Consider the following 27,568-nt stretch of genomic DNA (forward strand, 5'->3'; position numbering starts at 1 on the left):
AAGAACTTAGAATTAAGTTGAAAAGATTAATTTAGTTTTGTCGATTGCCGTTTTCAAACTCCGGTTAGAAGAAACCCGGTTAATAAAAAACTACCATTAAACTTCGTTTTATTTCGGTACTCAGCTATTAGTTACTCACTTTTATGGAATTAACATCGATGAGTATCTTATTATTATTATTATTATTACTGAACGTTAGGAAATGTGATAGGGACCTCACATTTCTCTTCCTGCCGGGGGCCCTGATGTACTAGGTGTTGATTCGGCCCTGACTGCATGTAATTCGTTCATGAGAATGTCATCAAAGTGAAAACGGCTGAGCATGCGTACTATTGTATAGCAATTCAGCATTCCTTAATCTACAGTTGATAAAACGCTGAAGAATAGGAAATTCACAAGTAAAAAAAAAAAAAAAAAGTCCAAGACAGTCAGGTAGGTGCACATATCTGCACAAAGCAATTTCAGTTCTATACGTTCTAAGGTTTCTCTAATCAACAGCAGAATGTGGCTCACGTCAGGCATACAAAAGCTCGGATGGCCTTTCCGCAGAGATTGGTGTATATTTATGTGAAATCCTGTAGTTTGTTTATTATGGTATTCTTACCTTATTCCCTGTACGGATTATTCTGTAGTTACGATAGTGTTTTAACATGACTGTGTAGTGGCATAAATATTTTTCATTAAATATTTTATGTTCTGGCGTGAAGATCCAATTAAATATAACACGTTCTTCTTGTTCCTAGAAAATTAGTTTAGCATTTTACTTGACTATATATTGCAGTGACTGTAGGCTGTAGTCAGCACAGAATGCACAGGTTGTTATTGCGTATCTTAAGATATCGTAATGCCTTATAGATTAATCTATTTATTTATGTGGTAGCTATGTCTTTTAATCGATATAGTTTGGTTGCTATTATCATCGGTTTGTTGTGTTTATAGTTCATATGGTTGTTCAAATTTAGAACAACATCGAAGTGAAGTTGTGATTTTAAAAGGGTCGGTGTTTTGTGTATAGGAGGATGAATGTCGGTAAGCTGAGTCCACAGAAGGTGCCTCTCTAAGGACTTTACGTTTACAGTATAATAGTTCCTCTTTTTTTTTTTTTGTATTATTTATGTGTGTTATTACAGTTTTCACACAGAATCCAGGATGATACTTCTGTGAGAAACAAATTTTTGGAATCAATAAACATGGGTTTAAGGCTTTATTCGTGTTGCTGTTACTCCACTAAACCTTAACATGAGAATATTTAAATCAAAATCTATCCGCTAGTAAAGCAAAACTGTCATCTGTAAGAAACAACTTTGCATTTTGCTGAAGACGAGGCCTAAGCATTCTCATCACATAAAGGCAATTTTTCGTTGATCGTGTATACTTTCATGTATTAGCACACTTATTTTACCGCTTCTCAAAGTTTTATTTTCTTCAAATATAAACAACCTTCACTAATCAACGCTGTTTGGTATACTCATTGGGTTTAAATTGTCGAATTGTAGGCAACGTTTTTAATCCTAGAGACTCCACCAAAAGAAATTTATTTGCTTTCTTGTTACACAAGTTATCGGTTCCCAAGGCATTTAAATATTACACTTGCTTTATTTCAGACATTTCCTTAAGCTCGATTCATAGTTAGACAATGCGTAATTCTAACACACACACACACAGCCTTGTAGTTGTTGTATCTGCGAATCAAGGTAGCAGAGAAGTCCACAGATTATCATAATAGCTTTCTCTGATCACCTGAGATCTCTCGATGGCTTGAGCAGTTCTTGATCCTGGAAGAAAAAAGAAATAGTATAAATAGTGAATACTGATGATCGTGGTAAAATCAATAAACAGCATAGCTGCGATGACAGTTATCAATTCAAATTACAGCTAATTTAAACCATGCTTGATATGATGATGGACGAAGCATCAATTCATTATTAATTTCCCGTTAAACAACTCAATATTTTTTGTTCTTTTGTCATTTTTACTTTATATCCTTCATTTCTTCGATAAAAACATTACGATGGTTACATCGTTTCCTGATGTACTAGTGAAAGAATCAAGTCGGTGAAACTAATCCAGAATCACACGATGCCTCCATTACTTCTTAAGTTATTCCTTTCTAACAAGCAATCTGGAAGAAAGGCGATCGTTTCCTCCACGCTATGATACCATAACTCACCTGACTTGGAGAAATTTCTGAATTAATATGCTATGGCGAAAAGCCAGACAAAAGAGAAGATAGACGTATGCCTCTTTTAGGAAGATTTAAGACGTTATTCTTACCTGCTAACATCATAGTCCTGTTAGTCTCCTCTCGGAGAATATCCAGCACCATCTTAGCCCCTCTTTCTCCCTGTAAACGTAAAAGAATACTGGTTAGACAGCAGTAATTAGAAATGAATATTTCACATCTAACTTTCACATAGGGTTCAATGGGAGTTGATTTTCCACATACTGCAGTACACGTCACAAACATATGTTTGCGATATAGTATCTTTATTACTAAACTAGCGGCGTGAGTTAATATACGAGTGTAAGTTTTTAAGTGGCAGGTATTGAGGGAGGGTGTCTATCTGCTATAGTTCCACTAGAAACATATACTACATTATTACTGAAACCCCCATTATTACCTTCCAAGCTACAACTAACATTCCACGTCCCTTAAACATGCGATTTCCCCTAATTAGTCAATGACCTCACCCTCATGCCACATTCATCGAATGATACTCACATCATAAACAAGCCCCCATAGTGCTGGTCGTCCTACGCACACTGCTTTGGCCCCCAAAGCAAGAGCTTTGAACACATCGGTGCCTCGGCGTACTCCTCCATCCATGAGCACCTCAACTGGAAGTAATCTCACGGCCTTCGACACCTCAGTCAGGGCGTCGATCTGAAGAAAACAAAATATTTTTCGTGATTATTATTACAATTATGTAAACGTTCATTCAAACAGGCACATTCATACAACGAAATAAACTGTGTATACGTGCATACATATTTTCAATGTTACTATTCAGCAACTTGCGTTCCTTCAGCGGATTTATAATAGCTTACTGATTATTGATATCGTACCTTAAAATTGAATTGGTGTATGAATAAAGGAAAGAGGGGGATACTTGCAGTAGCGGGATCAGTATCTAGCTGTCTTCCTCCATGATTGGAAACCAAAATACCTCGCGCACCGTTGAGTGCTGCTAATACTGCATCTTTACCTGAAATCAGACCGTTCTAATTGTATTTGTTTTTAATATATCAGTGAAGTTAAATACATCAAGTGAAAGGAATAATCTATATAGTATTTTATTATATATATATTTCAAGAGTGCTTTGCAGGTGCAATATACAGCGGTCAGTATAATCTAATCCGTTATGTGATACAAGAAATCTCGAACAGTATAAATCGAAAACACTACATACTATTACTAAGAAATCACTTCAAGAACATTTATCGTTACAGCAAAGACAAAAATCGCATAACACGACTCTCCACAACATTTTTACACAACAAGGCACTACAACAACTCACTGAGTGCAGCTCTGAAGGAGTATCTCATACTTAACACTGCTCAACAACCTTCCGCAAAATTTTAAACAAACATTTACGAAACAGTAAAATACGAACTGTGGAAGCTATACCTACACAGTACAGGATGACCCACGCATATACTAAAATGCTCGTGGGTGATCTGGGGTGCTGGTTTTAACACAATTTGTGTAACACTTACATGTACATAAACAGATACCTAAATAACACATTGCTGTTCAGTAAAATTACAATGAGATATGGTGGTGGTCGTCTTTTCTGACAGTAAAATTTCTCATCCAAATAACTCTGACAAAGGGAGACATCTGATGTATGTGCAGACAAAACCATAAGTAAAAACCATACGTCTTCGCTCATAATATCTGCATTCTCTGATTTCCACTACCAATTCAGAGCGCTACCATACCTCACATGAATATGAACAATCTCCATTAGCATTATCGTCGTTATGTGTTAAGTTTAGATCCACAATAAGGAGCAGATGATCTGATAGATTAACGCTATCTATTAAATAACACATAAAATATTACTGAATGCATCTGAAAAACCAGTCTGGAGAATTCTTTTTCGGCCAAGAATCTGATTATAAGTAAGGTGGGAAACAATTGTCTGCGCCGTATTCCTATCCCCCCCCCCCCCCACCCCCCCCCCCCCCCACCCCCCCCCCCCCCCACCCCCCCCCCCCCCCACCCCCCCCCCCCCCCACCCCCCCCCCCCCCCACCCCCCCCCCCCCCCACCCCCCCCCCCCCCCACCCCCCCCCCCCCCCACCCCCCCCCCCCCCCACCCCCCCCCCCCCCCACCCCCCCCCCCCCCCACCCCCCCCCCCCCCCACCCCCCCCCCCCCCCACCCCCCCCCCCCCCCACCCCCCCCCCCCCCCACCCCCCCCCCCCCCCACCCCCCCCCCCCCCCACCCCCCCCCCCCCCCACCCCCCCCCCCCCCCACCCCCCCCCCCCCCCACCCCCCCCCCCCCCCACCCCCCCCCCCCCCCACCCCCCCCCCCCCCCACCCCCCCCCCCCCCCACCCCCCCCCCCCCCCACCCCCCCCCCCCCCCACCCCCCCCCCCCCCCACCCCCCCCCCCCCCCACCCCCCCCCCCCCCCACCCCCCCCCCCCCCCACCCCCAACTCTGAATTTCCTTTCCGGTAGTTTCGTTTAAGTCCACCCCAAAAGGATTTTAGCTTATATTACATTAGCTAATCTGAAGTAACAGCTAATCTAAAGACTAAGGCTAGAGCTTTCCTCCCTCACATCCATTCAGTACCTTGAATAAGCTGGTGTGGGACGATGGAATTCATCTCCCATCTAAAATGTGCTATTAGTATGCTCTTTTGAAAATTATAAACAAATAGAAAGAGTAGTTTGATGTATTTTCCAATTAGCCCTGCTGGTCTTGAGTAGTTTGCTTATCCGCTCTGCAATCTACAGGCTGTTGGTTTCAACACTACCATAAGCATTCATTTTCTGTAAATTCCTATGCATTGTAGATGAAACCCATCATTCGGTGTGAGGCAATAACCGTGTTTATTTGGAGACCTGAAGAGGATTCAAAAGAGATAATCTGTTTGGCCAGATTATCTTACACTTTATTTCTCCTCTATAGGCTTACAAGTCATCAACTGTATTCATATAAGAAAAAAAAAAGACCAATAAAGATTTGAGAGGTATTCTAACCTGATGACATTATGGTTCTGTTGGTTTTCTGTGCCAGCATCATCCTGATTGCACATTCTTCTGTAAAGTAAGAGAATATTAGGAAGAGAAAAGTAATTACAAATATATGCTGATGAGCTCCAATATATCGTGATTATCGTGCCAGTTTCTGACGAACCAAGCTGCACGACTGGCAGGAAACATGCTGGCGGTACTACCTTGGTATGGAGATTGTTCTCATGGACACCACTATGCTCTCTTTCATCTCCAATGACCGCCATGAATTATTAAGTGAGAATTGTTCTGGAGAATGTATTGCCTATAGGATGACGATGTAGTCAGATGGATTTGAACTCTTCCAGCAAGAAAACGTCCTGTGTCAAGGGCTTGTATTGTGCAGGTATGTTTAACGAGAATTTTAAGCATTCCATGTGTTTCTTTGGACGCACAATTCTCCTAATTTGAATTCCATCGAACATTCCTGAGAGGAATACGACTTCCGCAGGTCGATACCAGTGCGTCGCTCGGTTGCTGACCTCTGGGAAGTTATACTGTCTAGTTGGTTGAGAATTCCTCAGTCCAACTTCCGCGATCTAGTGAAGCCAATGCGAAAGCGGGCATAAGCGGTTATTTTGGCCAAGGAATGCATAGCATGCTACCAGGTAGGTGGCCATAATATTTTGGCTCGTGAGTATGTACTGTTGCACAACCATCTCACGAAGAAAGATAACCGGATGGAGTTAGCTTTCCGCATATTGAAACTAATTGTGCTTCAATATAATCTCTCAGTGACTCACATCATAAAACTGTTTGCGATTTAATAATTATATAAAGCTGAGCCTCCGTACCTCGGCTGGTTTAGAGTAGACCATTGATTGGAAAGACCTGGATTCGCATCTTGTCTATGACATGAGGAACCTTTATCAGGTATTTTCAATCAAATTGTGAGTTAATCAGTCTCGTACGGATGTGGTAGGTTTCTTCTTTCGAACCGGCCAGGATAACACATGCACTTTACAGGTACATTACAATTAATACCTTTGTATTTGTTGAGCTCCCCGTAAAGGGGCTTCGCAGTCATTGTATCATCATTCGCCAATTAATCAATTAATTCTTGTGTTGTGTATGTGGGAAGGAATTAGACATAATGTGTTTTTGTGTTTGTATTGTTTTTCCAGTAAAAAGATTTCGTTTGTGGTCAATAACCTGCTATATTCTTGGTGGCCCGCATTGCTGCTTACTCTAAAAGATAATGGAATTGGAGTGATTAGGGTAGGGCATGGGGGATAGAGGAAGTTGTTTTCACTGTTGTTCGCCTAGAAACTTGTCCATTTTTAGTCCAAATCTACCATCATTACAGTAATCTGCATTATTACCTGCCGTAGGACAGCAATTTAAATTCCCTTAAACATGAAAGTCCCCTTATTAGTCGATAGCCTTCTTATTCACAAACCCTAGTTATCTGGTGGTATTCACTTCATTAACGATCTAGGCTCCAAATCACAGAACTAATGGAATCATTTCAAATATTACCTTCACACAGCTCTAAAAAGATATTCCCCACTCCCGAAAGTATAAACGAATTATGTGATCAGTAAACATACGCTTAATTTGGGTTGATGTTCTGGGGGCATGATCTGCTCCCAGAATATCACTTTATCATTTTATATTGCAATGATATAAATCTGATTAGTTTACAATCACGTCATGTCATGCATACGAGTACTTTTATCGAAACAGAAGCTGTCTTTCAGTCTATATAGTTAACTTGTGTGAATATTTCATGTGTCTATTCCAGTTCATTTCTGCCTCGAAATAACGTTGAGAGAAAGATAGAACAGTCGCCTGTGGAACGCAATAAGCTACTGATAACTCTACATTGCGAAATGATCCGATAATACTTATCGAAAAATTTCTTATGTTTTCCGTTGTGGTGGTAATTTCTAAACCAAGTTGGTAGACACCGGTTCTATTCCAATATGTTTTAACTTTTCTAGAAGTGTTTCATGTCTGAGAATGCTTTAGACAGGTCAATAAACACGACATTTATATTTTTCTTTAAGGAAGATTTGATTAAACCTGTGAAATCCTCCCAGAGATATGTTGTTCGTTTATTCTTCTGGAAACCATACTGTTTTTGGAACGATAAGAAATTTTTCGGTATATGTAGCAAGTTTCTTAAGAAGTATCTGCTCCACTATTTCGTTGATAACTAGTAGTGTAGCTGTGTGTCTGTAGTTCTATATTGAGTTCTTTCTCCTGAATATATAGATAGATACATATGATCATTGTGGTTTTTAGCGTGAGAGTATGTGTCCAATTAGAAATCATTTATTTAGTAATTTATTTAGTCCAATTAGAAATCATTTATTTAGTAATTTATTTAGTCCAATTAGAAATAATTTATTTAGTATTCAGCTACAATAAGTCCGATAATTAACATGATCCGACCTAGTGTAGTGAATATTATCTTGGAGTCCAATTGCTTCGATTCCTTGACATTTGCTTAGATTGATTTGATTAACTGCAGAGCATATTTTTTCTCTTCATGTGGTTGAAAACCACAATGTCGGATTTCATTGTACTCTAAGTGGAAGATCACGTTCGATGAATGGACGGATCTTTTCTCTGTATTCTAGGATGTAGTCTAGAAAGCAATCGTTAAAGTCACTTATTTGCTGTCAAAAGATTTCTCCTCTTTCGTCAAACCCGTGTTTTAATGGTTTCAGAGACGTTGTTTTTGGCAGTATAATCCAGCATATTGTTAATCAGATTCCAGGTATCTTTCACATCATTATGTGCTGAGGTTAATTTGTCTCCATATTCTTTTCTTTTTTTGCACCTGCATTCCAAGGTTGTTTCTTGTACTTTTATATTCAGTTTCCAAACTTCATTACTTGGGTTTCGATTTAATTGTTTCTATTAAGTTGTATGCATATCGACGGTTATTTTTGATGTTATTCAAGGAATGCATGATTATGTGGGTATTTTGATTTTCTTTGCGGCTTTCTTATATATTATCTCCAGTGTTAGTTTAATATTCCAGTGTAGAGTATCTTCAGAATCTTATAATCGCATTTGTTTTCAATTTGGTTTATTATATTTTACTGTACTCTTTTTGAGATTTAGAACATTTCAAAAGACTATCTTTATTGTGAGACTTTTGAGCTGTGAAATAATGATGTACTAGTTTCATTTTATGAATGCTGCTGGGAATCTGTTATTTATATGGCCTAGACAAGAAACTATGATAGTATTTTGGGCAATTTTTTCGGAATATATATATATATATATATATGAACCTCTGCAGCTCATAATAATAGTCAACGGAGACCAGACTAAGAGTGAAGAATCTTGAAAAAAAGAAGAATCTTGAAGATAATATGGTTAGCCATAGGGCTAACCACATTATCTTCAAGATTCTTCTTTTTTCTTCAAACGAAAATCATTTTCAACTATTAGCGTTGTTAATTTTGCTCAGTTATTTGAATTATTAGACAAAATAACTAACTCTAGAGAATAAAAATATAAATTTATTTGCTCTTTTGTACACATATGAAATTGTACTCGTTTAAAGCAAAGGCGTTAAAGTCTAACATTTTGCTTAAACATCATTTGCAGTTGGGTGATGAGGATATCGGAAACACACTCTTGGCTTATTAAATGTTGTCATCGAATTCAAGAATTAAGGGATAACAGACGTCCACAGATTCTCGTAATAGCTTTCTCTGACCACCTGAGATCTGTCGATGTCTGCAATATTTCTTGATCCTGAGGAAACAAATAAATCTCAATAAATAGTTAATCTTAATAATCTTACGGAAATAAAATTATAATTACAATAAATAGCATAACTACAATGATAATCATCACTGCAAATTAGCCAGTTCTTCGCCTGCTTGTTGATGTACTTCGGTTTGAATGTTCTACCAGGGAAGGGATAATGCTCCTACACAATGCCTCTACTATTCTTGGTCATTTCTTCCTTGCTAAGAAATCTTAATTAGAAAGGGATCATTTCCTCCACCTCTGCTCACACTGACCCCCCCCTCTCTCTCTCTCTCTCTCTCTCTCTCTCTCTTTCTCTCTCCTGTTATAATGCCATGATTCATCTGCTGACCGGAGAAATCCTGATTACTGTCCTACAGTGAAACGAGATCCAAGAAAGGAGTTACAGCCACAATTCAGAAAGATTTCTTTTGTTTTCTTACCTGCTAACATCATCGTTCTGTTGGTTTCTTGTCGCAAAATATCCAACACGATCGTTGCTCCTCTTTCCCCCTATTAATATAAGGAAACCCCAGTGTTAGAGAACAGTAATAAGAAATATATAATATTTCACAACCATGGTACATACCAGATTCACTAAAACAGATTAACGTCCAGCATACTGCATTGGAATCAGTTTGTACCTCAACGTGTAATCTCAAGAATTTACGTCCCCAAACTAACTTTGCGATTTAGTACCTTTATCGCTACGCTTTGTTTATGATTTGGTAAGTAACACTAAACTGTTAATAATACTAATGAGGTGTGTTGTTGTTTGGATGTGCTGAGGTGAGGAGGGGGATGTTTCTTCTGTTGTGGTTTCACTAAAACTAGGTGCCATTTGGTCAACAACTTAAATCATAATGATCACCCGCATGGGTTACATGGAGAGTAACTACTAATATTCCACTTCCCTTATAAACACACACGTTCCCTTAATTAGTCAATAACTTTCTCCCCATACATGACTTATTTAATAATACTCACATCATAAACAAGTCCCCACAGTGCTGGTCGTCCAACACACACCGCTTTAGCTCCTAAAGCAAGGGCTTTGAACACATCGCTACCTCGGCGCACTCCTCCATCTATGAACACCTCAATCGGTAGCAGTTTTACGGCATTCAACACCTCAAGCAAGGCTTCGATCTGAACAAAAACAAAACACTACTGCGATTATTAAAATAATTTTAATAATGAATATTTGTTGCTTTTAAAATAATCCAAACTATTCATTGAGCAAAATAGAAAGTGAAAACTCAATGTGAATGCAAGCTTACTAATTTGGTACAATTGAAGTGGTCGCTAAATGAAGGATGGAAAAGGATTCTTACAGTGGCTGGGCCAGTATCCAATTGTCTTCCCCCATGATTGGACACCAGAATACCTCGAGCTCCACTGATTGCAGCTAATGTGGCATCTTTACCTGTGATAGAACAAATATAAAATTTATTTGTAAAGCTTCTGTGTAATAGAATACGCAATAAATGAAAAATCTAGGCTTATTATTATTATTATTATTATTATTATTATTATTATTATTATTATTATTATTATTATTATTATTATTATAGGCACTTTAGAGGACTCGTTGAGAGAGGATCCTGGTATGTATAATACATTGGTACCTTTCACACCTACCGTAGTGTTTTAAAGTGATTTTACTCTAGCTGATTAATGTAAAAGTTTTAAACGTGTTTCCACTCAACGTGGTGAAGAACTTTATGTATAAGTTATCTAAGTTTACCAAGTAGTTTTCAAATTTCGTGTGTTCAAAATTCGGTTGTGGACTGAGGTCATGGACGATTGTACAAGGGGCGTCGCCATTGTTAAAGTGTAGTAGAACCAGCTCAAGGAAAGGAGTGAAGATGAATCATAAACTGTAACAAATGCCTAAAGGATCTATTGTCGGAAAGAGGGTATATTAAGTGTAGCAGTGCCATCGAAATCTACTCTTTTATTTTGTCTGGCCATTCGGACTCCACCTGGCAACGAAAGCCTAATGCTAAATATGTTCTCCCTCTGCTGCACGAACACCAAAGAAATACAGCCAACAACAGGGGACAGTTTAACCCCAGCCCGTTTATCGGAGACAAAACAAGACTACAAGCTTAAAAAGAGCATATATAAACATGGGAAAAGAAACTCAATCAGCAGATAGAGACCCATAGCTATACTATCACTTGTCAACGCACGGTTTCCAGAAGAATAAAGGAACAACACCATTGACGAATTTCACAAATTTAATCAACACTGTCATATATAAACAAAATTGCCATGGTATAGTAGTTTTTACTGACTTGTGCAAAGCATTTCATACACTCAAAACATGAAACGCTTCTGGAAAAGGCTAAGACATTGAAATAGGTGGCTCTCCCTATTCATGGTTTAAAAATTACCCCCAAAACAGAAAATAAATAACAGAGATTCAGTGGCTCACTGATGGACGGGCGTGGAAGGAGTGATTCACTGGTAGCTATAATATTTCTCCTTAAAACATTCACTAAAGACACATTAGCAATGTCCATTAGCAGCTTATTCCATTAACACGCCATGAAAAGAACCTGGGCATCACATTCTTCTTAACCATAACGTTACTCATCTTCCAGGGGAAATTTTTAGTTAATGTGCAGTGTAAGAACAGTCTACTAGCTTTCATATTTCTAATATCTATATGGTAACCTGGTAACCTGGCTAAACCTGGTATCTCTTAAACTTTGAAGCCCAGGCTCCTTCAATCTGTCTTCATAGGGAAAGTTCCACAAACCAGATGTGATTTTGGTTAGCTTAGCCAATATTGAACCTTTATCCAATATTGAAGCCAATATCGACAATATTTCGGTCCAAAATACATAACCTTGTTCATAGTAGCATTAAACTAACCCTTGTTAATATTTTCCATGGAATAAATAAAATCAATAACGTATTTATTATAAGTAACCAAGCATTCATTTTGATATATGCAAAATACTCATTTATTATCAGTAATTATATCATATAAATGTTACTGATATTATATTATATAAACGTTACTGATATATAAAGAAGTATATATCAGTAACGTGGTGGTATCCTTGTTTCCTGAAATGTATCAACATTTCAGATCACCTTCACTGAATGCTTTTAATTCCATGGATCGGATGAAAGTAAGGTTGAAAAAGAGACTATCTCCTTCATCTTTTCTTCCCCCTCCTAAATCCCTTCTCAGTTATTTTTTTCACGTCATAGCGCAAATGGAAGAACAGCGAAACATTGCACCCTTCAATTGGTTAATAGATGTCTTTCAAAAAATCAATTTTTAAAACCGATGGTTAATGGATCTCTTTCAAATAGGCTACTGACGCCAGATATAATTTTATCGATTTGTGTAGTGTTCTTAATTAAAATTAGACAAATCCTACTCACCTGTGAGAATCCCTTTGACCACGACGGGCAAGGAAGTGATGGTCTTCAACCAACGTATTGTTTCCCAGGTGGCCGCAGCGTCCAAATCGTTAACAAACGTTTCAAATATCTTTGATCCTGATTCGTTGAGCAGGCCATAGGCTTCAGCGTAGACTGGCAAACTACAAAATGAGAAACAGAATATATTCGAAATCAATTTTAAGCTTTACCAATGTAAAGAAAAAATGTGAGAATTATTATGCTATTTCTCTCAATTATAGATTATAATTAACATAGTAATTTAATTAAATGAGGTAGTGTGAAACAGTAGCGCACTCAGGGTTTAATATGGAGGGGGGAGGCGAGTCGAGTAGACGATTTGAGAATACACACTATGCATTGCATACGACCTATGACTGAGCATCAGCAATGATCGCTAATTCATAAATAGTATACAAACAGAAGACACGACACAACATAAATTTAAAAAAAATAATTTTAATTAGGAAAAGATTTTGGAAAAATTTTCTAATGTTTTCCCCTTTTTCCTTTGGGAGCCAGGGCCCTTTTTCCCCCCTCTGGATGTGCCACTAATGTGAGAACTTTGGCGTGTAACTTCAAAGGTCGTTTTTTAAAAATGTGACATCTAACTTTAGCTTCATTGTAATTTATTCCAATGAAATAATTTTCATTCTACGATTCCAAAAAAGGGAATTTCTACGGACACTCGATGAAATGATTACCAGGGTAAGTCAGTAAACTACAAACAAAAAGTAGAACAAATTAATTGGAAGCGAAGGATATTCAGTATGCATCGCTAGGTAGCAGCACAGTCTAGGCTGATGACACAGCAATTCAAAATGGCGACCGTGCTCTAGGAATGTACAACTACCAGCGTTTTGTTGCGTTTTTCTCCTGGCCAAAAGGACTTCCTATAAATGACATTCATAAAGAGATGTATCCTGTTTATGGCGAGAAGTGTTTGTTACGTGGCGCAGTTCAAAAATAGGTCCAGTTATTTTCACAGGGATGCTCCACACGTCATGATGAAGACCAATCTGGTCGTCTTGTTGATGGTCTGTTCCAACTGTGAGATCTGTGGAACGCATGATCTGATATGATGGGTGGATAATGACAGACAGCGAACGCAATGGGTTGAAATGAGTTCTCCACTACCAAACCAAATCAAAGCTGCTTCAATTCGTTCAATAAATTTCAATAAACCAATTAGAATTAGAAATAAGGAATATTATAAAAAGAGAGAAACGAGTAGACATACAGATATAGAGAAAAAACAAGAGACGGGTTAAGAGAGAAAACCAAAATAGGAAGATAAAATAAATTACAGATCGTATGACAACTAACGAAGGCCAGAATCACTTAATATCTTACCTGACTCCCTCAGGGATGTGGAAGTTGTTCTTCAAATTGTTTACTTTATTGCCATATACTGGGGAGTCTGCTGTTAATACGATTGCCTTGAACCCGTTCTTTTCTGCTTTCGTCACAATGCGTCTAGTGACGTCCCGATTCTTTAAAGGGTAGATCATCATCCAGCGAATTCCATCGGGTGCTGCTTTGGTCACGTCTTCAATAGAGGTTGTTGAAACACTGCTCAAAATCATAAGAGTTCCAGCACTGGCAGCAGCTAAACCAAATGAAAAAATGACATTGTTAATGCAGTGTAGACTATTAGAGCCACACATTTCTTCTAAACCACGACTTACCTCTTGCGATGGCAATTTCTCCTTCAGGATGGAATAGCACTTGAAAACCCGTTGGGGACAGGCAGACTGGAAATGTTATTTTATGTTTGAGTAAGGTCACGGACATATCCAAATTAGCCACATTGTGCAACATGCGAGGTCTGATTCTATATCTGAAGACAGGAAAAAAAAAGAAAAGAAATTGCTGTATTTTTCACTAACATAGTTTAGGCTTCGTCATATACATATATTTACAAAAACAAATGCCATAATTAAAACGGAAGAATAATAAAAAATAAAGATATACCCTGTCGGAATTGATTCTGAACTAATGCCCAAGAAGAGCCCTTACTTTGAAAAGGTTTTTGCATTTTCTAGCAAAGTGAAGTTTCCATCAGCACCGTCATGGAGATAATCTCTGAAGACCGCTGGAAGAGCAACCCTGCTGTATCTCTCGAAGTCTTCCACAGTCACCATCTGATTATGGTCTGGCCTACAGGCGGAGGCAAAAGAATTCCGAATTTATACATTTCAATCATGATGAACATTCATGCATTAATCCTGTTCTTTTAAGATTGACAATGTTTACCTTTAAGCTCTTTAACGGTGAGATTTTAGGCAAAGACAACGTATACTAAAATATTAATTAAAAATGTTAATTAATACTTCCTATATTTAACATTATATTTCGGTAATGTTACATTACCATCTTCAGGGATCACAAAATAATGACATGTGCACGCAGGCACTAACACTAAGCAAATATGGCTGAGGAAAACAACTGAATCGGTCCAAGAGTCCTAAAGGTTTCTCCTAGTGGACTAAAAAAGAGTTGTCTTGGCTGTTGGGCTGATGGTCTTAGAATGCAAGCTTCCCAAATTTGGGGCAGTCTCATGCATTTAAATTTGTTGAGGTTTGGGAAGTTTATCAGAGCTGAGGCTGATTCCAGGAATAATCTCTTATGTTTATACTTTCTGTGGTGTAGAACAGTGGCTTTCTTCCAGCGTATTTTGTGGCGGGTGTCCAAAGCATGGTCAACAAGTCCTGAGTGGATCTATTGGTTGAACTGGATGTAGTCCTCATGTTCAGATATCCTGATATTAGCTGTCATGCCTGTTTGGCCATAGGAGGACAGTTTTCAACTACAAGGTACCTTGTATATCCAGGTAGGATATAGAAGGTACCTTGATGTACCGTGATACCTCCATGGAGTCCAAAGACTCATCGAGGAGGGCATCTGCTCTACAACTCTCTGTCTCCACCACTTACTCAACCCACCAATTGCAACGAACTGCAACTACACGAACGCCATCTAACGCCCACCACCACCACCACCTCCACTTCCATAGACAATCACCACATTCATTCCCACGGCGGGATTCGAACCCGCCGTGGGTTTGTAACAAGATGTCAGGACATATTTTTTTAGGATTTTTGTTAGCTTTTCAGAAGTACCCGGGATATAAGGAATTGTGATAGATTTAGAGTAATCTCTGTTATGAACGGAGAGGGGGTTGTAGTTAATTGTGGTTTAGAACATTAAGGAGTACCTTTAGGACTCTAGGATCGACTTCAGTTGTTTTCTTCAGCCATATTTGCTTTGTGTTAGTGCTGCGTACACATATCATTATTTTGTAATCCCTGAAGATGGTAATATAACATGACCGAAATATAGGAAGTATTAATTAAAGTTCTTAAATTAATATTCTAGTATACGTTGTCTTCCCCTAAAATCTGACAATTATGTATTTCTAATGTATAAATTTATCTACAAGAATTACAATAATCCAGGAAGATTCATTAAGCTCTTTACCTTCTCCCGAGTGATCGCAATTTTTTTTTTTTTACTTTGTTCCCTAATTTATGGAAGCCAATGTATTTTTGTATATTTTCAGAAGAAACCACAGTATTCTTTATTTTAACCTTGCTAATTGGCAACCAACATTTCAATGAAAATTTAATTACCACACACATACGATATATATTAACAAAACTGTTGCCAAAGGATATTAAAACAACACAAATACGGAAAATTTGTCGGTACTTACCTAATGTGCGAATCACGTCTTGATTCTTTTCCCTGCCAATCAACATAATGTTGCATTCAAACAAAGCTTAATTAAAAAGCACAGTTATGGAATTTATACATTATAATTCTAAAACTTTTACATGCATTTCTTTCATGAATACTGAGAGAGAAGTAAAATACGCATAACATATATAAAACAGTGTAGGAATAAGTAGAACTTATTTTATGATAAAATTCATACTGGACTATATTATTATTGTTGTTGTTGTAATTTTATTTTTTTTTATTATAAATATTAATAAAATAAACTAAAAAAGCTATATTAAATCCCAATTGTAATTAAATAAATTTTATATTTATTATTATGTACTTAAAACAATAATAAATTATTGGTGTAATGAATGCTGTTAAAGCCATTCTAGAGTGAATTTTTTAATGTTCTGTGAGGCTCTATGTATTTTAACTTTTTTTTTTTTTTTTTTATCGTTGACAGGATACATAATTCTTTTGGCTTTGATATGATTGTGTATACCGAACACATGTGCCATCTATTGACAAAAAAACGGCAAACATAAAATCATACGTATTTCAGTTAAATAAAAGGAAATGTCAACCATGTATCTTTCAAATATTTCTGATGATTTCATTTTGAATTGGGTTAAAAAAAACTGCAAAGTATCGATTATAATTTTTTTTTCTTTAAAAATGTAGCAATTTATGGAATGGAATCATTGATGTTTTTAATTTAATTGAAATACGAAGCACACGCTTTGAGAATCAATCTTACCATTTTTGTTACTGTGGTTGGTGCAATCAGCAAGATTTTTTCAAATATCACCAAGAAGAGAATTGATCCCATAACTGCTCCTAGCAGCGAAATTCTATTGAAACAAATATTCAGTTAAAACTGCTATAAAAGTTTAGATTCAATTTTGTGTATTATAAAAAAAAAAAAAAAATTTAATGAAACTGACTGCAAGTTTATTCTGAACAAATTTTGGAAATACTTACAATACACCAGAAAAGTTAATGCCACACGAAGTTACTTCGAGGTTATGCTACAATGCTGTTTAACACGTCTGATCAATAATCTGTGTTTTTATTCTGTTTTATTTCAATGTAGAGGGGATACTGAGTCTGCGCATTTCAAACACCTTACAACATATCACGTGTAAAATGCAATAAATGTACACGATGCTAATAAAAGTTGGTGGCCTATATTTTTTTTCTGAAATAATATGAGAATTGTAATCATATCGATACATAGCGATGCGAAGCATTTTTGAAACCTATTTATGTGTTTGTTTATTTATTTATTGTAAGGGTAAGAATATTTTCTGTGAAATGGGTATGTAAATGAAAAAGTTTTTTTTTTTTTTTGTGATGGTATAAGTACAGATGATGTCAATATTCGATTGACATTCTTGATTCTTGTACGGTTTTTGTTAGCATTTGTTCTTAAGAGAAAATAGCTCATCGTAAATGAGCTATTACAGCCTGTGTAATAGTATTAGATGCGTTAATTTTACACATCATTTCAAAATTTCGAAATAGCGTATAAAAGTTTATTATATTACAACTTATATTATGACAAAATACGTATCTTGTATATTAACGACGCCACATTCTTTGCTTAATCTCTACCACCAGATGTCATCATTCTATGCGCAAAACCGTGCGCAATATGCTTCAATAACAAAGTTGCTGACGAATCGGAGTGCTACTCTTGTAGCAGATATAGTAGGATATTTTTTGTTTACTCGATGAAGTATTTCACTTAGCATTTGACTTTCGTTAAATATTTTTAGTGACATTTAAGATCAAGCTTATTCGGCGCATCGTATTCATCAACATAATACTAAAACAGAGATACAAATCTGAAAGGTTTGTAAAGAAAGTTTAAATACAGTAGTGAACTTGGAAAGATTGTACAAAGCGATGTATCGACATATTGTTGTTTTCTTTTATTTTATGGATTATTTTGTTTATCACCAAAGAACAACGTTGTCTAATGATCATCAGGTACCAGTTTGATACTGAGAAAGGAAAGCTATTTTTGGTGAATCAGTTTTATTTTTAAAAGATATCATATATTTTATATGATATATTTTAATATCTTCATATATTACATATGATATATAATGGCCAATTACAATTTAAAATAAATTCGCATGATGATAATAAATCAGCACCGAAATTGTTAGTTCGCGAAGTCACCGCGTGGTGCGCTTTTGCATGTTACTTTGTTTTGGCTTTTTCTCAATGAGAAAATATTTTCTGTAATGCTGTCAACAAAATTATTAAATTGAATCTTGTAAATATTGTTATTTTAGCTTAAACAGTTTTGATCACTAATATTCGAGATACAAAACATGCAGGATATATTTTTTTAATTTTGTAACATACACCACTAGTTTTTATTAAAATGTTTTACAAAAAAAAGAAAGAAAAAGAAAAAAAAAATGGTGGTCACGTCCATACGGGCTGTAATGTGAAACCTCGTATGTGCCAGTTTTTTTTTTTTTTTTTTTTTTGCAATTCTGGTAAAGTAGAAACCTTCACCTGATGATTAGTTAATCTACACAAGCTAACCTGTTGGTATCGGCAAAGGCAACAGCTGGCAGCAACACAGGGGCAGTGTCATCATAGTTTGGTATTTAATATAAATTTCATAACAAAACCTTTGTGATAAAGATTTATGTTTATTGATCAACTAAACGAAGGTCACAAATATAGAACGATAATGATATAATAGATTGGAGAATAAAGCCAGTGGAATTACAACAAAGAGCTGTTTAGAGGATATGGCGTTGAGAAACTATAAACCCTGACACCGAGATTTATTTATTTATAGATTTGTTAAGTATCGTATAGCAAGCTGCTTTATTTCTCTGTAGAATCTACTAGGGAGTGTTGCATGCCCGTTAAAATTGCTAGTTGTATTAAGTTAATGGGATACTTGAAGCCCTTTCTTTCGTAATTATGGCGTTAGAGAAATTTAAAATTATTATAAGCTTGGGAAGGGGGTTACGATGAAATTTAGGACAAGGTGGCTTTTTTTTTTTTTTTTTTTTTCATTTTTGAAAAGGATAAGGGAAGAGCTCTGAGCTACATTACATTAGCATTAGAAAAGTGAGTTTAACTAAAGTTAGATAATCTGGACACCGTTCTCCATAGTCCAAACATGAAACTTTTTAGTCACTTCAGGTCTTCAATAATTAGTGTGGTGGGAAGTCATTAACATGCTCTGGTAAAAAAAAAAAAAATAGACCAAAAAAGAGGAGCAGACGTATGCCGTAATTGCCGAACTGCTTGGATCCGAATGGTTAGCGTATCCGTATTCAACCAAGAGATTGTGGGTTTGAATCCCACACCGACCATGGATATTTTGTGAATAACTATAGGTGGTAGATGAACTTCATCATTCGATGTGAAACTACAACAGTAATGCTTATTGAAAGCGTAAAGTGAAAGAGATGGCATGCTTGGCCAGAGTATTCAACATTCAGTCGCTTGTGGTATTTTATCTTTCCTGTATAGACTTACATCCATTAATGGGAGAAAATCACATAAAATTAAGAAAGATTTCCGGGGTATTATAATTTGCTAACATTATAGTTCTGTTTGTTTCTTGCGTGAGAGTATCCAGCACAATCCAGGCTCTTCTCTCTCTTTGTAAAGATAAGAAATACTGGATACAGAAAGTTGTTACAAATATCTAATATTGCACAGTCAGCTTACGATGAAATTGGCCGGATGGAGTTAACTTTTGTCATATTTTATATGTATGATTGAATTTATTTATGTCTTAATGTATGTTCTCAGTGTCTCACATCGCAAAACTATCTCTAGGATTAAAAAATTAGTACTAAATGATCGTTGTGTTTTGTATGTGGGAAGGATTGAAACCGAGTGTGTTGTTTGTATTGTTTTCCACAGAAAGATTTTCTTTCTGGTGAATAACTTGCACTCGTAATGTATTCCGCCATTATTTATTGCTGTATAACAACAAATATATTACTTCCCTTAAACTTGTACATTTTCTTGATTAGTTGATCTTGATTGCAAAATCATTCATTATGAAAAACCTGAAGTAAAACATAGTGGAAATGTATACTAGATAGGATAAGGATCATTGCATTAACTAACAGACAAATGTGTTGTATACATGCCGGAGGGAATGAGGAGGAGGAGGTGTTCTGGGAATACACGCGTTTCCCTATTAATCGATGACATTCTCAATTTTTCAGCTGAGCTATCTACTGAGGGAGGGTCTTCTGGTCGTCTTACGCACATTGCTTTGCCCCCAAAGCAAGGGCTTTGAATGCATCGCTGCCTCTGTTCGCTTCTCTATCCATGAACACCTTAACCGCAAGCAGTTTTAGAGCATTCAACGCTTCAAGGAAGGGTTAGATCTGAAATTAAAAAAAAAAAGAAAAATTTAAAAATGCACTTCTATAATTATTAAAACCACAAGAACATAATCCAAAACATTCATGCAACGAAATAAAAAGGAACGTAGTCTTATGATTTGTGCATGCTACTGAAAACTAGTGTGTGTGTGTGTGTGTGTGTGTGTGTGTGTGTGTGTGTGTGTGTGTGTGTGTGTGTGTGTGTGTGTGCGCGCGCGCGCTCTCTTTAATTAAAGATTAAAGATCTAGAATCCAGGTATTTGCTTACGCTTGGACTCACCTAACTTTATATAATTTCTATATTCGGCATGAAACTCTTTGAGTTTCTTATTCGGCTAAAAAACAATATTAGATATAATATCCCTTAACTTAAACAAGTTCATGTCGCCGAATTGAAGCCTTTGGCTCTTCATATAATTAGTGATTAATGAGGTTTTACTGAAAGAACTTAGTATTCTACCACTGATGTGATATGTAAATTAACTGACAACCAGAATACTTCACGTTCCATGAAGTGCTGCTGCATCTTTACACAAAATGAAACAGACTAATGAAATGTACACCTCTCGCAGAAAACTATTCAGGCATAATATCTCTCGTACCCCGCCTTAAATTGGTTCGATGTCCGTGCTGTTAGCCTAGTGGCTTTGCGCTTCGCAACCATATGCCTGGGGAAGGAGTGTCCTGGGTTCGATTCCCGTCGCCGACGTGAGGAGCTTAAGGATCTTTCTCAGCCATAGCCAAGTTAGCCGGTCTTGGGCGTATACAGTAAGGTTTTTTCCCCCCGTTTATCTGGGGTTTTTCATCCCGCAAGCAGGCAAACCTGCCTCGTGAACACACACGGATCAAATCAGCTAAGCTAATGCCTATTTGTTCCCGTATAGGGAGTAGGCGGGGCCGTTTACCCTATGGCTCTTTCACACACGGATCTACAGCCATAAATACTGAACCCCCATGAGGGGACTCAACTCGCCTCAATAGGGACAGGGGAGAAAAGGGAGGAAACTCCATATGAATAAATAAATTGGTTCGATGTCAATGCATCAGTTCTATCCATCCATAAAAGTTACACATGACCATAATTTCCAATAATGACTTATACATTTTAAGAGAAGCTTACCAGATAATACCGGGGATATTTTTTAAAAGGTTCAAGAAGGGAAGAAAATCCTGGGTATCAGTTAGGTAAGCGCAGTTTAACAAGGTATGCCTCTTGTTATGTCTCGGTCCAATCCTCTGCCAATTTCCCAAATTCTGCCAATTACACTCCGTCCAACAGTCATCATAGCTAACCAACATCATGAAACCAACAGTCTTTGCACGGAAGTCCACACGTGGTCTCCAATCGAAGCTATCTTCAGTGCAATGACAACTCCCCATTTACTTATCAATATTCATCTTACTAAAAGTAATATTTACGAGCAATCCGAGTTACGAAAATACTTCACGAGCAAACTTTGTTCGCTTACACTTGGATATAGACTTAAACAAGAGTATAACTTCTTGGAAAGTATAACTTATTTCTGAGAAATAAAATGTTAGAAAGTAATCATCTTGACTATTCGAATAAGAGCCTGCGTGGATCAGTAAGTTTCAACGATGCCCATTGGTTGGAAACACATTCGAATTCATTATATGACGTGAAGAAATTTTATCAGAACTTTTCAATTAAAGATGAGTTAGCTGGTCCCATACTTTTATAGAAGTCAGCATTTTTTCGTCCATGAAACTCAAGCTTTCATCTCGCAAAACGGATAAACCGGCCAGAAGAACACACGCAGTATATACTCATAAAGATTAACCAACTTATTCCATATGATTTCAAATGCATAAAACACGCAAGCATAAAACAGAGCAGATCAGTTGAATAAAACTATTAACATGCATAGTTTTATTCAACCATGCATTATCAGAAAACAATATTCTCTTGCCAAAACTCGCAGTATCATTATCGTACGAAAGTTAAACAGTACTTTCTCAGGACAGAGCCACAAAGGGCTCTGTCCTGAGCCATGGGTAGCTCATCATCTTAGAGATACGGATCTTCTATACACACCCATTTGCAGAAAGACCAATATGTGACAGTCTTTCAAATGGCTTTGCAAAATCTAGAACTTTCCTAATATGTGAATTACCTTTACATGTGAATGCATCACCTTAATATAAAATGTAACTATATTACTGAAGCAACACTTCCCTTCAGTATGAAAAGAGGGCATGATTATTCCACAAAATGAACCAATCACGCCCTCGTTTCAGTCCATGGATATGCACCCAGACTCAACATTTACCGTACATTAAAAAATATGTCAGAAGCCTCAAGTATTCCTTAGCATACTCTTTCAAAACACTCGGCAAAATCTCCTCTGATCCAACCGTTTTATTCACATCAAGATCACTTAAATAGCTTTAAAAACATCCCACGACTTGTTAGATAGGTACCTTCAATCGATGTCTGTATCTCTAGAACAATAAAATTAACTTTTTACATTTCAATCGGAAAAAGAACTCATTTCCCATCAATCTAAATAATCAAACAGTATACATCGAATTAAAACTTTTAGTAGCAAATTTTAAACGTACTTCAAATTATTATTTAAAAAAAACTATCTTGCACTTTAGGTAATGATCATTATAAAAAGAAATGTTCGACATATTTAATACGCATACATAGAAAAGTACTCAGCAATATTAACAAAGACAATGAATTAAAATGAGGAAAACGATAATTTATGAACATCGTACCCACACACACCATGCTTGGAAAACAGTCAATGGACACCATAGTTTGAAGAACAAACAGCAATGACGCCATTTTAATAAAATGTAAGACTCATCTTCTTGTTGTAGTGATACTTTTCACAAGTGTACGATATATTGATCACTGGGAATTTTTAACCATTCTTCCTGTAAGCATGTTATGAGGTCAAGGACTGTTGTGAGACGGACGTCTCTCGACCTCACACCACGTTCCAGTTTATCCCACAGATGTTCAATAGGGTTTGAGATCAGAATTCTGTGGGGGCCAGTCAAGTGCGTTGACGTTCATGTCAAACAAACCACGCAATTACAGCAGCAGCCATATGACATGTGCATTGTCTTGCTTTAAAAGACAATGGTCAATTCCTTAGAAACGCCAGGAAGTAAGAAGCATTGCATTGTCCAGAATCTTCAGGTCGTCCAGTGCAGGTAGCACTTGCAGTTAACCCCTTGCGCTTCGCTCTCAGTATGGGATCACGGATTGTTAACCTGAGATGGCCCAATTTGTCGAACAGATAGGCCACAACATGGCATCCTATCACAACGCCTCTTTAAAACTCCGTCAGTTCCCTTTGCGCAGCCATTTTACCTGGATACACTTATGCTACGTTGGGAGCACCATATTCCTCTCCAATTTATACTGGCTACAAACACGTGACTCGTTACATGGGATGACGCATCTAGCCCATGGGGTATCTATGGACCCCTTTCCGAGCAGTGTGTGTGTGTGTGTTCATATATAGTAGAGGCCTGTTTAGCTGAGTAGAAGTGGCACTTGCGTCCTCTGCGCTTGGTCGCTCGAAATTTGATTTGACACTGACATATCTTGTTAGGGTTAGGTATACCATGAGATGGCAGCACTTGTTTGCCAACCTCGTCATCGGTCGCTGCTATAATTAGTGATAGACATGGACTAGCTATCTCTGATCGGCTATCACTGGAGATTGAACTGTCCACTCAGTCTCCAAAAGTTAGATAGGGTATAAAGGCCTCGCCTACTCCCTATAAAGGAATAAAAGGAATTAGGTGATTTATTTATTTATAGTTGAGTCCCTTCTTTATCGATGATGATAGAGAGATCTAGAATGGCGTTTTCATCTATAGCGCTAGGCCACTCAAGGAAGACCATTTTAAGTTCCACTCTAGTAGTTGCTTCCTTCGATGATCACAGTAATATGCTGTCTTAGAGTATTTACGAGAGTTTACTGAGTTGGTGTTTAAAATCATTGATCTTGGATCAGCTATCTCTAATAGGCTGAGGCTGGAGTTTGGCTGCTATCGTGTTCCAAGAAATAGTTAAGGTGTGTGTGTGTGTGTGTGTGTGTGTGTGTGTGTGTGTGTGTGTGTGTGTGTGTGTGTGTGTGTGTGTGTGTGTGTGTGTGTGTGTGTGTGTGTGTGTGTGTGTGTGTGTGTGTGTGTGTGTGTGTGTGTGTGTGTGTGTGTGTTCATGTTAAGTCTGTTATATATATAGTCATAACGATAGTAACATTTCTTAAAACACACGATATGAAATATCAGTTATTATTAACGAAATATGATATTTAAAACTAATAACAAAGAAAAAATATTTGGAACAGAGTATGTATAAGTCGAAAATCGAACATTGTAGTTTGATTTACTAAGAATCGCTTTATTTACTGGAATTTATTACACCGATAATAAAATTAATGAAATAATGTACATCACATTATTATGAGATCACATGTCCTGGTGATCCTGATAGAAAATTAGAACTTAATTTCCTATTAGGATTTAGGATTTAGGATTTTAAAAGCATTGCTAAAGTAATTATTTTTAAGCTGTTGACACACGAATTTTAAGATTGATTTCGCCATCTAGCGTCAAAAATAGAAAACATAAAAGCATAAATTGTATTTGAGTAATATACAAGGAAATGTCAACCTATTATCTAAAACAGTGGCATTTATCATGCAATTCCTCTTTTATGATACATAGTTTTGTATTACTGTCTGAAATTTGCTCTTAACTTGATATATTATTAAAAACATTTATTAGCACTAAAAATCTTCCCGCATTTTTTTTTTTCGAGAGGAATTTGGGTCTAAACTGGTGAATATATATATATTAGAAATCATTATTATTTATTTATTTATAATAGTTTTATTCTTTTTTGTTATAACACAGTGTTATAATCACAGTTATAAGTACAGTGGGTAATTGCGATAATACATTAAGCTATCATAATATTTTGTTCTTAATTTAATCTCGGAGTTAAAATATATGGCACGACAATAAAAACGGTTTATTGTTTTTAATAAATTGTATTATAGAATAAACGAAGATTTGGATTTTTTTTTTAATATATATATATATATATATATATATATATATATATATATATATATATGATGATGACTCTGGCCAGGCCACAGTCATCATCACAATCAAGTCTTAAGTTTTGTGTAGTCTAAATTATAATATAAAATAGGATCTTTTCTGCATAATGTATATTTATTATTTAACTGTGAATTCTTTTGAACTAAATAGTTGTTAATATTGTGCCAATTATATTTCGCAAATAGCTGTTAGAAGTCAAGTAGTATTTAAATGTAACTGCATTTATTCCAAATACGTTATACACAAAATATGAATATTTACATTATTTTCATAATCGATAACAGTCACACATTTGTAATCAGAAACTATGAGTCTACCAAATGTTTACTCGCAAATATTCTTGTATCTTAAATTTTAGACATCCAGAATTTTTTAGATATAAAAACTATCGGACAATGATTAGACACATTGACTACTTGATAGGTGATATTATGTCTGTATGTTGAGAAGCCCTGTATGTTGCGATGCCTATAAGTTGAGAAAATATTGTCTTTTTCTTTTTTTTCCCTAGTTTCTCCAAACCGAAAGTCGAAGGCAAGAACACAGTTTTCCAGGGGCGAATGCTGGTCTTGAAATTCACGCTTACTCTTGTTATTGAAGTCTTGTTATTGAAGATTGAAGTCTGATTAGCGGAATAATGAATTACTGGGCATTTAAAACTATATATTTAGAAATTTATGTACATTTAATCATACAAATACAACATTTATTTTACAAATGATATTCTATCTTTTTCAATTTAGCTACTTGAATACAAATTCTACCCTACGGTTTTTCTTTATGAACTGGTGAATAACATCGTCATAAAAAGTTGTTTATAACTTAATTTTTCCAAGCAACACGCACACCTTGTAAAGGCTGGCTGAATCTCATTGGCTAGAGCTACGTTGACTGCGTATGGCCTGTGTTTAAGCAACAGAGTGAGACGACGTGAAATGGCTATGCGCGTGCGCATGAAATCACAGTGCTGCAGCGAGGACCTGGAAGCTCCTACAACCGAGCAAGCCAAGGTAGCTTTGACTAGACGAGCAAGCATCGGCCTTCGATACACAACGCAAAGCTCAATTATTGCCGCGCAAGCTTAAGACGTTTTCTGTCTACAAAAATAAAAGCCTAAATGGAAATGCTTATAAATGAATGCCTTTATTAACAAATAAATAGTACTTCTTTCTCAATTAATGAGCTTGTGCAGCAAGCTTGGAGAATTGGTTTTTTTTCTGATGAACAATCAAACACCATTTTCAAGAAAAAAACTGCATCACCAAGACTGGTGATTCAGCAGGACAATGTTAAGGTCACCGAATGTTCGAATTGTAGTCCGGATAAGGGACTACCTTGTGATTGGGAAGACGATGTCCTCTTCGTGTGTATTCATCCTCATCTTCATCTACCGCTGAGTGATTTCCTTGCCTGATTTGGGGTTGCAGATAGACAAAATTACTCAGAATATTTGAATAATGGTATCTGAAGATGGCTACCTTAATTCAGCAATGTGTCCTCTAAAATTAGTAACAGAGATGAATTTAAAAAAAAAAAAAAACGTACTAGATCAATAGTTCACAAGCTTTTTCACAAGCTACTTAAATTAGTTTTGCTTTTTTTTTCTCGTATCTTCATCCCAAATGTTTTGTGTGGTGAATAAGAAAATGAGGGATTTGTTCGTGGACAAAACAGCAATAAAATAGCACGAACACAATATACAAGTCAACAGACAACTGGAAACGCTTCGATTTTGCTGTGATTCAAAAACAAATGTGTAATATTTCAAATAGATAGGTTACGAAACCCAGACTTGAAAACGAACAAGGCAGGACCGATTTCAACAAGGGCAGCTATAACTACTGAAATATCTGTAAATCTGAAATAATATTTGAAAATATCTGAAATAATATTCAGATCTTCTAGGGTCACCTAGGTGTTCTAAGGAAAACTCCCAATCTCTTCCTCATACGGCAAAAT

At 36.6% G+C, this 27,568-nt stretch overlaps 2 protein-coding genes across 6 annotated transcripts; both read right to left on the bottom strand.

Moving 5' to 3' along the window:
* Window positions 1–1,689: 1,689 nt before the first annotated feature.
* LOC150098387 (2-Hydroxyacid oxidase 2-like) lies at window positions 1,690–5,473 on the bottom strand. Its single transcript, XM_090405184.1, has 4 exons — window positions 5,411–5,473; window positions 2,723–2,884; window positions 2,275–2,344; window positions 1,690–1,775 (listed from the first exon to the last, which is right to left on the bottom strand). The coding sequence occupies exons 1-4, from the start codon at window positions 5,471–5,473 to the stop codon at window positions 1,690–1,692; spliced, it is 381 nt and encodes a 126-aa protein (XP_090261310.1).
* Window positions 5,474–8,703: 3,230 nt separating this feature from the next.
* LOC150098388 (uncharacterized) lies at window positions 8,704–17,144 on the bottom strand. Of its 5 annotated transcripts, none has more exons than XM_090405501.1 (11): window positions 17,091–17,144; window positions 16,867–16,960; window positions 16,099–16,130; window positions 14,403–14,543; window positions 14,072–14,223; window positions 13,737–13,992; window positions 12,366–12,526; window positions 10,295–10,386; window positions 9,948–10,109; window positions 9,404–9,473; window positions 8,704–8,963 (listed from the first exon to the last, which is right to left on the bottom strand). In XM_090405501.1, the coding sequence occupies exons 2-11, from the start codon at window positions 16,936–16,938 to the stop codon at window positions 8,878–8,880; spliced, it is 1,224 nt and encodes a 407-aa protein (XP_090261627.1). In that variant the 5' UTR covers window positions 16,939–16,960; window positions 17,091–17,144; the 3' UTR covers window positions 8,704–8,877. The 5 variants fall into 5 exon arrangements, with proteins under 5 accessions (XP_090261627.1, XP_090261624.1, XP_090261623.1 ...); XM_090405498.1 differs by having other exon boundaries at window positions 10,241–10,386; XM_090405497.1 differs by having other exon boundaries at window positions 9,948–10,127; window positions 10,241–10,386.
* Between the last annotated feature and the right edge of the window lie 10,424 nt (window positions 17,145–27,568).

This window comes from Typopeltis vanoorti, chromosome 15, assembly GCF_054136105.1.
Source record: "Typopeltis vanoorti isolate ZY-2024b chromosome 15, IOZ_Tvanoo_1.0, whole genome shotgun sequence".
NCBI classification, from domain to species: domain Eukaryota; kingdom Metazoa; phylum Arthropoda; class Arachnida; order Uropygi; family Thelyphonidae; genus Typopeltis; species Typopeltis vanoorti.